The sequence below is a fragment of the Melospiza melodia genome, chromosome 20, assembly GCF_035770615.1.
Source record: "Melospiza melodia melodia isolate bMelMel2 chromosome 20, bMelMel2.pri, whole genome shotgun sequence".
Classification (NCBI taxonomy): domain Eukaryota; kingdom Metazoa; phylum Chordata; class Aves; order Passeriformes; family Passerellidae; genus Melospiza; species Melospiza melodia.
Genome location: NC_086213.1, coordinates 12,384,349 through 12,396,565, shown reverse-complemented (window position 1 = coordinate 12,396,565; position 12,217 = coordinate 12,384,349). Strand labels below are relative to the sequence as shown.

The following is a 12,217-nucleotide window of genomic DNA, read 5'->3' as shown; positions in this document are numbered from 1 at the left end:
TGTACCTCCTCAGGCAGCTGCAGCACTGAGCTGCCCTGGGCTGTGTCTTTCCCAGCAGTGAAAGGCAGCACAAAGCCCAACCTGGGCACATCCTGTGGCAGTGTGAGTGGCAAACAGTGCCCTCCTCCCCAGAGGGTGCTCACCAGGGGACAGACAATGCACCACAGCCTTGAGATGGAGTCATCACTTCTGTTGCTCAAGCTAGCAAAATTCCCTTTGCTGTGTCAGTGTCCTGTGGGCATGAACAATAAACTGCAATTTGCATAATTTCAACAGTTTTCACACCAGTTGGGCTGTGTTTTGCTGCCTTTTACACACCCTGTAAGGTTTTTTGTTTTACTCGAACTCTCAGTTTATGAGATTCAAATTATTGTCTGTTGAGAGCAAACTGGAACCTCATTCTGCAGGGATGAGTAACATGAGTTCTGCAATCTGAGAAACTCAAGATTAAAAAAGGCAGAGAGATTTCCACTGGGGAGCTGATGGTGAATGGGTCACTTCCTGAACGTTGGTGTTTCAGTTTTGTACTGAGTGAGATGAGGGATGGTTCTTTTAGTGACAAGTGGAGAAAAGGCTGCACAATTCTTCAAGGTTTTTCTATAGTCAAGGATGTGTACAAATTTCCAATTAATTTAATTTCACATTTTAGGCTCATAAGTATTCAAAAACTTTAATTAAATCAAAACAAGTTAGGAAAAAAAGAGAAAAATATTTTTCAAGGGTCAAGACCTGTTTACCTGCATGTAAAATAATAATGGTGGCTTGCTCCGAAACAGGTTTGCACCAGCTGGTCATGTACAGTTTGCCTTACACAGAAAGCTTTCAGCAACAGCTGTACTGCAGGAACCTCACTTCCCCCCTCAGGTTTGGTTTTTGATGGGTGCAAACTAAGGATTGTTCCTGCAGTCTGAGATCTCAGTGAGAACCAGGAGATAGGAGGCACATGGACCAGGGTGTGCAGTGGGAGCCTCCCTGATCCTTAGACAACTGACACCTTCATCACAAAAGGGAAAATTTTAATTTGTACCAGCAGAGATGATTTCACAAGTGAATGAATTTTTCCTCCAGTGTGCACCAGGATTTGCATCTGTCTTGTATTAAATAGGCTGTAAATGTTTATCACAAGATTGACTTAACATTGCATGTAGTAGCTGCTTGGAGTACTTCTAAATTTGAGTGCTGTAAATTAACTGTTTCCCATGACACTCCATTATTTAATTGGAGCAACTGATGTATTTCCACTGCTAAATGTATTTCCACTTTCCATTCCAGCAGCAGGCCTTGAAGAACTCTGAGGTGCAGGTCTGTAGAGCTGCTCCAGGGGGTGGTGGATGTTCCATGTGCACTCAGGGGGCAGCTTGAGGCCAACTCCTGCCATTGCCACCAAGAAATTAACTTGGAAATTTTAATATAAAACTTCTTCTGTCTCTTCTTCTGCCTGATAAGCTGCTTTAACATTGCTGCTGAAAGCTGTGAGTTTACTACTGGAAAAAGGCAGTAAATGGTAGTTCTAAGATGCCACAATTATTTTGCAGAGGAAGAAAAACTCCAACACTAAGTTCTATAGTAGCAGTTGCTGTTCATTGCAGTTTAAATAGTGAGTTGTTCACACTTAGAAGCAAAAGCCAGATGGGTGAAGGCACACAGCATGAGTTAACTGTGATAAACAGCTTTGAAAATTCTGTGAGAACAGTATAACAAAAGTGCAAAAATACTAAAAATAATTAAAATTTCAAAACAAAAATTATCCTAGGAATACAAACATGTTTTCAAAAAAGTTTTTAAAGTGAAACTTGTATGAAATCTGAATCACTTGGCTCTCGTGCAGTCCAGATCATAACACTGAGCACACTTTCCGTTTCCTGTGGCCCTTGGCTTTCTTCATGGCACTCAGTGCAATGGTTGTGGCTTCTTTAAAAACATTTTCTATGTTCTCACGACATTTTGCTGAGCATTCCAGGTAAATTTGTGCATTAATCTCCTTGCAAGCTGCCTCACCCTGGAAAGAACAGAAAGGTAAGAAAAGATGTAATTTTGGTGATGAATGGAGGAAGGTGACTTGGGAAGAAAGGGAATTAATTTGTACATCTTTGCAATCTTGAAGAAAGCAGCTGCCTCTGAGTGCAGTGCTAGAGTGTGAGTGGCATTGGTAATAAACTGAAGCACTGTAAATAAACTTGGTGTTTTTCCACTCTGCTGAACCAAAGCCTGGCCTAAGAGTTCAGAGCATTAGAGACTCTTGAGATGCAGAGTCCTGATAGCACAAAAATATTCTCAGTATTGAATTTCTTTACACTAAATGCTGAGATAGGTGTTTAAGTGAGGATAAGATGTCTTCATGGTGGTATTTTTTTCAGGCCTGACCTTAACTATTCTGTGCTGTCACCTTTAGTAATGAATGTCACATGCAAGGACAGAATCTGCACTGATGCCTTGCCTTGTTTTGCTGGTGCACATGCAGGAACCTTGACTTCTGCTCTGAAGCATCACAAAGGCTCAGCCAAAATCCTCATAAAAACAAAGGGGTGCCTGCATTTCTCAGCCATGCAATGGGAACATGCTTGAATCTGAAATATTTCCATGCAATGCTGGTTGTGTGGAATCACTACAGACAAAGCAGTGATTTCTTACTTGTGATCCTTTTATTGTCCCTGCAGAGCCAGCCCCCAGGTTTGATTTGTGGGCCTTTTACTGTGAATTCCATGTCTGCAACCCATGGCTCACGGACTCTGCAATTATTCATTGTAATCTCTGGGAGTGGGGTCACTTGGGCTTTTGTTGGAGGGGAGTGTATTTCTTCATATTTTAGCAGTTTGTCTCCTTCCAGTTGTTTGCAAGCTGCAGATACTGTTCAGATCCCCTGTGCCTGGCATGGGAAGCATCACCAAGGTGCCCAAGTTGCCATCAACTGTAAAAAACTGAGGTAGAGCATATTTCAGGGAGGAAAAACCAACTGAGAGGGCTCACATAGGAGACAAAGTTTGTGTAACATGTGAGTCCTTGAGTTTAACTGCATGAGGCCTCAGCGGACTGGCCAGAAGTGTCTGTTGCTTGCCTGGAACCTCTCATGTGAGGATGATGAAGGGATTTATTCATGAAAACAAGGGACAATCTGCAACTGTTCACAGTGACAGGCTGGGACCTCATCTTGCATGCAAGGGAGACAAACTAAAAGGCCCAGCATGGTTTTGTGGTGATGCAGTTGCAGTTTATTTTCCTGCTGTTTAGAAGAAGTGGTGATTCACTCAAGGTCACCATGCACTTGACCCTGTTCCCTGGACGTGTGGCTCAGTCTGAAAGCTGCTGTTCTTGCTCTGAGGTGAGAGGAGAAGGATGGCTTTGTAGTTTAGAAAAAAGAAAAAGAAAAATTGGAGGACCAGAGCAGAAAGGTCTTGTGTGACATGGGATAAGCTGTTCCATCAACTGTTTCTCCTGTACCTAGGACAGCTATCCAGTGACATAACACTACTCATAAATCTAACTGCTTCATAATACTTAGAGATAATGATAATATGTAGTTTTCCTAAGATTACTTTAGAGACTACAAAGAACACTCTCTCATGTCAGAGAAACCTTGCAGATGTTCTTGCTATTGGCCTTGAAAGGATTTATTTTTAAGTGGGGCTTGCAAAACACATTTATTCCAGCACGGTCATACTGGAATGGGTTTCCTAACATCTCCAGTCTTTATCAGAGTACTGATCAAAGCATCAGTGATGGCTGCAGTGTAGGCTAATAATAATTATGAAGGAAGTCCAGCAAACTTGTTAAGGCTTACAAACTTGTGACAGTAATAACCCAGCTGTGAAAGAAGAATGTCATTAGCATAGAAGGCAGATAGTTGTGTCCTTTAAAACTGCTCATATTTCTCTTTACTTTGGCACTAAAAATGGGTGGTGATTAGACCACTTCCAAAAACAACTTAGAGAAAGCTCTGTTAGTGCTGCCAACCATTTCTTGATCTGGATCACCTGATTTTGCAGTGTCTGTGATCACAGCTGTGAGGAGCAATGCCATGAGGTGCTTTATCTGCTGCCAGCAGTGTAGAAGCAGTGAGGTTTACCTGGTTGTAGGTGATGGGCTCCTGCCTGGCAGCCCTGAGGCGGCGCAGCTGCTCCTTGTCCTTGCGCAGGTCGGTCTTGCAGCCGATCAGCACCAGCGGGACGCCCCGGCAGAAGTGATTCACCTCAGGGTACCACTGCGGGCAGCAAAACAAAACTTTTACATCTAGTTTTTATTCTGTTGTTTGTTTCCTGGAATCAGGAAACAATACAGCCAAGCAGCATTTAATACAAGTCGCAATTTCAGAGTTTTGGAGTTAGTCTAGTGGGGGGGCTCAACATGCACTTATTTACATCCCAGAAATGTTTAAAAGTCCTACCCAAAGTCAGCTGCTTTATAAAAACATAGTGGCATCTGTCTCTATGCCAAAATGTTTATTTACCATCTGTCTAAATTCTGAGGAGCTCCTCTAAAGTCACATTTCAAAACAGAATTTGGACTAAGCCTTGCTTTGTTTTCCTGGTGCTATGTCCAAGAATGCTTTGGAATGTTACAAAATCCCAGCACAGAGAAGTGGTTGCTCTCATCTCTCCCCTGCAAATAAATACACATGTAATGGAAGTAGTCTTGCCTCTAATATGTGCAATGTTGGTTGCGTGACATTGCTGCAGATAAAGAAGTGATTTAATTGCTGGTGTTTGATCTTTTTAGTGAGAGTCAACCCCAGTTCTGAGCGCTCAGGAGCCATGGAGAGGTGAGCCCAGGTCTAAGGTCTGTGCCCTGCAGCTCAGTGCAGGATGAGTGTTCTGGGCATCCACACACCCAGGGTACAGGACACTAAAAGCCCCAGCATTTCTAATCTGACATCTTGTCATATATCAGGCATGTGTAATTCATTTGGAAGCCTCTTACCTTGGCTGCTACATTATCATAGCTGGTGGGGTTCATGACATCGTAACAAATTAACACCACGTTGGTGTTCTGGTAGGAAAGGGGCCGCAGCCGGTCGTAGTCCTCCTGCCCTGAAACACACAGCATGGTTTGGGTGAAGAAATCTCTGTCCTGAGCAAGCAAACAATGGGGATGTGTACAGACACATTCTGGAGATCATTAACAATGGTACTATAATTTCATACTTGTAAAATTCCTTCCCTTAAGTACAGGGGATTCCCCCTCACTGACAAAAGGGATGGTTTAGAATACAGAACACATCCTTGGCAGGTTTTAATAAAAACCCTGCTTTGTCCACTTGCTGAGGGCTTAGAATCAGTTCTAAACACTGACTGCCAAGTTGGTGCTCAAAAATAAAGCCATCAAGAGGAATATGACAATTATTATTAAATATTTTCAGTTTGACAGTGGCAGTCCCCATAATCATTTGCATATGTGATGCTGTGAGGAGAAGAAACGCTGTATTTCCTAGACAGGAATGGTGAAGTAGAAACCTTAGTGGTAAACTTGCTTTTCCCAGCCTGGTGAGCTGAGAGGAAGCAGTGATTACACACAGGCTTGTACAAGGCATGCTGCAGCATGAGCCAGGCTTAACTGGCCTTTGAAGCAGGACTCCCCAGCAGATCTGAGGGAATTCTGCTGAATTCTGGAAAAGCAGGGGATTTGTCATACTTCTGATTAGGGATATTCTAGCACGTGATGTGTCAAGAGGAAGCTGATTTGCTTCAGACCTGTACTCTTCCCCTTACAGTAATCACCGTGCCAGGGACTGAAGGTGTCTTGCTCTGAGAGATCAAGTTTGAGAAAGCAGTAATTCCCAGATACAGCTGGAAGCTCAGGCAAAAAACCCAATCTTTTTCATTTAATAAGGAAGAAAGCATGATTTAAACAGTCTTCAGAAGGTGTATTTGTCATCTGAATGCTGGAATCAGGCACGTGTCCGTGATGTACTGAATTTCCACAAGGAGAACTGGGAATGCTGGTCCTTCCCATCATCACCACAATCCACAATCAGAGCAGAAACTGTTCTGCAGGGAAGTTCCACATCTCAAATCTTCATGTTGATATTTCAAATGAAGGAATGCAGAAAATGTCAGAGTGCCCCAGCTTTATAGCAATGATTCCTGCTCTCAGTCCAAAGTCACGTACTCATCACTTGCCAACATTTTTGTCTCCAGTCTGAAGAACTGCAGATACTAGAAGGCCAATAATGCTACAATATTTTTCTCCCTTCCTTAATTTAAATGATTGGTTGAGATACATTTTATTCCAAGGCAATCCCTGCTGGATAAGCCATTACTCAGTTTGCCTGAGATGTCTGTCCAATGGGAATCTTGGACCTGGACCATTTTGTATCTGAGCTTCCACAACAGCCATGGGCTCTGTGGGGAGGTGCAGAACAAAGAGGGATTGATATATCAGGGTTTAATCCCAAAATAATACACAATTGACAAAATTATGCATGTTGTATAAACATTCAGAGCAAAGATTGTACTGCTTATCCCTTCTTATTCTCCCAAACCATCTACTTGTTTGTAACCCATTTGCCATTTTTTTTTTGCTGAGATAATCCCCTAAATGCATTAAATACATCAGGTGCCAATTTTTTTTTCCTCCTAACTTCCTCTAGTGCTGTGTAAAGTTTTCCTTGTTAAAGTTCAGGCCTCTGAGTTTCTAACAACATAACTTGTAAAATTAAAAGGTCCTGTGAGTTGTTGTTGGCAATTGGTGAGGCAGACAGGGTTGTCCCTTAGGGAGAAACATGTTTATTTGCTTGGAATCTGAACAAACCTCTAAATTCACACTCTCCTGGATGGGATAACAGAAAAAGTGTCTTTAAATGTGACACAACATGTTGTATTGCAGGTCAAAAACTATAGCTATGCCCTGGTGAACTGCTCCTTCATCTTCAAATCCATTTGCAGTTATGGGTTTTAAAGCAAACAGTAAATGCATGAGAAAATGCTGTGTAAAACACAGCTCTGTGTGTGTTTGGAATGTTGGATACAGAGTGCAGAACAGGGTGGGGTGCAGAGAGCAGAAGGGGAAGGTGAGATGGCAATTGCTTAACCTGTGTTACAGCTGGGTGGTTGCAGCACTCCCAGGGAAGGAGGGGGAAGCTGCTCTTCAGAAGCTCAGATGAAGCTCCTCAGCTGCTGAGGATGTAACAGGACCCAGATCAGGCTGTATCTAAACATAGACATCCCCCTCTCTGAAAACAATCCCTTTCACCCCCTGTCCTCAAGTGCTGCTGCTGAAATGCAAGAAAGGGCTTGGGAGACTTTTTTTCTCTGTAAAGCTGCTCAGTCTGTGGTCAGAGCTAATTTGGCAGAGATTTGGGTATTTTTTCTAAGAGTTTTAAAAAGGAGGAACAGAGGTGAACCTAAGCAGTAACTGAATGTCTATGCAAAGCCCTGTGTGTGCTTCCCCAAACACAGGTAGCTCTTTCCTTTCCCCATTTAACACAAAACATGCTGTGGAGGAGCTGGCCAAGTATCTGCCTGTGTGTGAGCACATCTGTGACCACTCTGTCTTCCTTGATTCATTGCACCAACAGAAACTTTGGGTTTTTTTAAAGAAAAAACTCCACCCAACTGAATTCACCTAAAATTTGCTAACTCTCCACCAAGCTCCCAGTCCTGCGTGCCTCTGGGAGATGCTGTGTAACCACATGGCTGCAGTCAGGCCCTGTGCTGGGGAGGGAGCTCTGCTGGTGGCTGAGGGTGAGCAGAAGTGAAACCACAGGTCTCAGTCTCATGTACATGTTCACATCTGTCTGCTCTTCCTCACCCCTCTGCCCATGCACCACCAAAGAAGTGCCAGCCTGTGAGCTGCTTGCCAGTTATGTTTTTTCCCTATACAGTTTAAAACAAATTAGGAAATAGACATTCTTGGCAGGAAGAAAACTGATAGAAGAGGACACTTGGGGCAGGAGGAGGGGCACACATCAATTAAAAATTTAGGGTTTTGTCTTACTCAGGCATGATTTCCTGTCAAAATTATGAGAAATTATTCTCGCATTCAAGAATTCTGGCCTTTAAAATTTCTCTGAAGACCTTGTCCTTCTGTCATCAGAGACCTGAAAAACCTCTCTGGAGGCCTTGCATGTGCTTCCTGTCAGGCAGAGCAAGCACCCACAATGATGAGGCATTGCTTCCTCCCCAGCCCAGCAGGGCTCTGCTCTCTGCTCTGAGAAACTGCTGCACCAGGAATTGAGCCTCTGTCTGAACTGCACCTCGGGCACCGACACTGCCCCCTTGGCATGGCAAAACCACAGAGTTCATTTACCTCCCAGTGCCTTTGCCTCTGCCAAGCACAGCTGGAAGTGGAAACTCTTCATTGAAAAAGCAGCTGCAAAGGCCGCTTGCAGACAGACAAGTGACGTTACAAAGCCTTTACACATTGCAAATGTGCACCACCAACTTCCTGCAACAGCAAGAAGTGTTTGAGGAGGAAGACACAGTACCACAGTACAAAATGCTCACCAAAAATTATTTTTCTGGTACATTTTAGGCTAATCCATTAAGTTAATTTGTTACCTAAATTCTTGTCAAGAAAAGAACATCTTATATTTCTTGTAATGTTTGTTTCTTAAGCTTTTTGTTTGTGTCCTCCTCCCTCAGTAAGTAGGACAAAATCAAATGTTTGAACTACACAGGATGTGACAATACAAAGAATCTTTCCAACTTTGAACAGCCCATGGAGCTGAACCTGTCCTTTACCTTTCCATGATGCTGAAGTACACCCAGCTCTATTTACTGTTGCTCCAAGCAAGATCCTAAAAATACTCAACTCTTGGGGCTAGCCTAACCCTTAAGGAACTGAACATCAGTTTTGTACCATTAAAAACAGGATGAGATTAAAATGTGTACTCAAATGAGTCCTTCCTCTAGCAAAACTTCCAGTCACAGAAAGAGGCTGAAAAGCTGCTTGAATTAGAGTTTGACAGAGTTTATCGATATGAAACATAAAACTATGTAAGCAGCTTTGAAACAGAACCAAAATTCAGGTTTCCCCCCTCACAATGAAATGTCTTAATCCAGGTGACAATCTCCCTGCTTTCTTTCTTGCTGTGTCTTATGGAAAGCAGAAGAAATTTAACAGGAAGGGAGGAGACAAGTGTCAACAGCCTCAAGAAACTTGCAGCCTTGTGGCCATGGTGCTGTTTTGGGAGGTGAAAAATGTTGGGTTTCGAGGTTCCCAGAAGAGAGAAGGAAAGCAATTGCTCTTTCACACCAACCATGGCAGCTCCACTTCCCAAAGTGTCTCACAAGGCACAAAATACACCCCACTGTTCTTCAGGGGAGCAGTGCTTTAGTCCAAATCAGTTTTTACAGCTGTGAATTCAATGTGGAGGGTACACACTAAGAGTTATATGCATAAACAGGGCAATTACAGGACGTGTGGTAATGGTTTTAAACTATCAGATGGCAGATTTGCAATAGATATAAAGGAGAATTTTTTACACAGGCTGCCCAGAGAAGCTGTGGCTGCTCTATCCATGAAAACATCCAAGGTCAGCTTGGACAGGGGCCTGAGCAACCGGATCTAGTTAAAGATGTCCTTGTTCATTTTAAAGGTCCCTTCCCACCCAAGCTGCCGTGATGCTGCAGTGAGCCATGAGCTCAGTGAGCAGTGCCTGGGCTGCTGGGGGCTGCAGGGCTGGTGCAGAGCTGAGTTTTGAGACACAAGGAGCTGTGCAGCCCTGCCAGGCTCAGGAGAGCTCAGTGCTGCACTGCTGCACCTGCCCAGCCCGCTGCCACCTCTGGGTCCAGCCCCTGCTCCTCACAGCCTGCAACAGACTCCAAAGGCAAATGCAGGAATGTGTGGCACGGGGATTTTAAATGAGAGCTCAGAACTATGTGGCAGGCAAAAAATCCACACTGACAGCAAACAAATATAAAAATCATGAGCGCAGTGGCAGGTTCTTGGTGCCAACACCCTGCATTAAGGAAATTCCTCTTTGGTTGCTCACACCAGGTTCCAATCCTTCTCTTTTCCTCTTAGACCCAAACTCTTGCCATCCAGTAAAAGGTATGTTATCCCAACTAAATGGACTTGGAACAGTAACACTGACCCAAGAAGACACATTGACAAATTGGGTGCTCAGGATCTTACTACACTGTAGTAAAAGTTAGCAGTGAAATTCACTTTTAGATTAAAAGCCTTTTAAATTATGTTTTCAGCTATCACTTGCAGTATACAAGAAGGTAAGTGTGTTTTATTACTATTAAAAATGACTGGACTGCATTTGGTTCTTATTTGTCTTGGTGTAAATTTGGAACAACTCCACAGGCTTGAACTGAAACAGATGATTTACACTGAGCTGAAACCCAGCACGTGTCAATTTTAGGGTTCATTTAGGAAAGCAGCTGGGTAACAGAGTCTGGGAACTTTGAGTGAAGTTGAACACAAACCATTTCACAAATTCTTCAAACGAACCTGAACAACTATCAGCATTTTCAAATAACTTTTACTGCCATAGCCTTTTGATTTTGAACACAAACCAGCCTTTTTCTCCTTCCCTATTCAATCACACATGGCAGCAGATTAAAATGTTTTCCTGGTTCATTGTATTATGCTTTGCATCTGGGAATTGGGTTTTAATACTTCCAGATATGGTTGCTATTTGATGTTTCTGAATTAATTAGGTTGTTAAGATAATGAATGAGTCGATGACCAGAACTGACATTAGACAATCAATTCCTTTTTTTCTGGAAGGCACATTGATATGCAACAGGTAGTGGTGGTTGGTTTGTTTGTACTTTCCTCTCTGGCAGTTTTACCTGCAATGCTATGGTTAAACTATGCTGGTAGAGAGGAAATTTGAAAACCCATCCAAATTTACAGTCTTCAAATATTGGGCTGATTTAAGCTGACACTGAGAAATCTGCTGGAACAGAAACTGGGGGTGCGTGCGCTCACAAGAGCAACACTTTACAATTTCTGCTTATTTGCCTGAAGTTACGAAAGGCTGGGCCGGGTTTGGGCTCCGTCCCAGGCCAATGTCCCCGAGTGCTGCCCTGGCAGTGGCCGCACAGGCGCTGCCCTCGCAGCAAAGTGGAGCCCCTTACCTGCGGTGTCGTACAGGTTCAGGGTGACCTCCTTCTTCCCCACCGTCACACTCGTCGTGTACTTCTCAAAAACAGAGGGCGCGTATTGCTGCAAAGGAGAAGGATCTCGATGATCTCAGAGGCCTTTTCCAACCTCAGTGGACTCAGCGATTGTGAGAAGCGGCGCTGGCGGGGCCCAAGCGCTGGGGCCGGCCCCGGCTGCGGCCCCCAGCCCCGCGGGGGAGGCAGCCCCTCACCTCGGGGAAGGAGCCCTTGGCGTACACCATCAGCAGCGACGTCTTCCCGCAGCCTCCGTCGCCCACGATCACCACCTTCACCTCCTTCCTGCCCGACGGGGCGGCCGCGGGGCCGCGGGGCTGCTCCGCCGCGCCCTCGGGCACGGCCCCGTTGGCCGCGTCCATGCAGCGGGAGCGGAGCGGGCCCGCTGAGGGCGCAGCGCGGCCGGGACGCGGCTCCGCTCGCCCTGCGCGCCCGGGGCGGGCAGAGCCGCCCGCGCCCCGCCGGGGATTGGCCGCGCCGCCGCCTCAGGTGCCGCAGGGCCCCGCCCGGGCCCCCCCGGACACTGGGGGAGCCTCTCCCGGAGCCGCGGCCTCATCGCCGGCCCGCGGCCGCCCGCAGGCTGCGGCTGCTCGGGGTCACGGCGGGAAGGCCCCTCAGCGCCGCCGGGGCTGCTCCGCCCGCCCTCGAGGCTCCATCCCCCTCAGGCCGCCGGGCAGCCCTCGAGGCTCCATCCCCCGGGACCATCGGGCCGCGTCTCTTTGCCCTTCCAGCCACACACGCCATCCCCATTTATTTATTTATTCATTCCCGTTTCATTTGCTCCCACAGGGAGCCCGTCCGGCGCCGCGCTGGATCCCGCCAAGGGGCCGGCGCTGAGGGAGCGCTGCAGTTCAGCCCCGGTGTGTGAGCGGGGCCGAGCGGGGCCGGGCACGGTGAGGGTGGGCAGAGACCCCCGAGGCACCCCCGAAAGGCACTGCCAGTGACTCACTGCTTGCTTTCCACTGATTTATTGCTTGGGAAAGAACCGACAGCTCTGCTCGTCATCTGCTCACCATCCAAGGTGAGCTGCAATGAAAATAACTGGAATTTCTCATTTTAATTGCAGGGATGTGGTGGCCTCAGGCTTCCATGTGGTGTTTTTGGTACCATGGATCGCAGGGGATCACACAGCTGGGAATGTTTGGCTCTGG

At 45.8% G+C, this 12,217-nt stretch overlaps 1 protein-coding gene across 2 annotated transcripts; it reads right to left on the bottom strand.

The window, feature by feature from the left end:
• Nucleotides 1-999: 999 nt before the first annotated feature.
• RHOF (ras homolog family member F, filopodia associated) lies at nt 1,000-11,428 on the bottom strand. 2 transcript variants are annotated; one of them, XR_010030141.1, is made up of 6 exons: nt 11,264-11,428; nt 11,028-11,115; nt 4,915-5,024; nt 4,064-4,198; nt 2,632-2,918; nt 1,867-1,999 (listed from the first exon to the last, which is right to left on the bottom strand). XR_010030141.1 is itself a non-coding variant. In XM_063173057.1 (5 exons), exons 1-5 carry the CDS (start codon nt 11,426-11,428, stop codon nt 1,835-1,837), a joined length of 663 nt encoding a protein of 220 aa, XP_063029127.1. In that variant the 3' UTR covers nt 1,000-1,834. The 2 variants fall into 2 exon arrangements, 1 of the variants encoding a protein (XP_063029127.1); XM_063173057.1 differs by lacking the exon at nt 2,632-2,918 and having other exon boundaries at nt 1,000-1,999.
• Nucleotides 11,429-12,217: the final 789 nt, after the last annotated feature.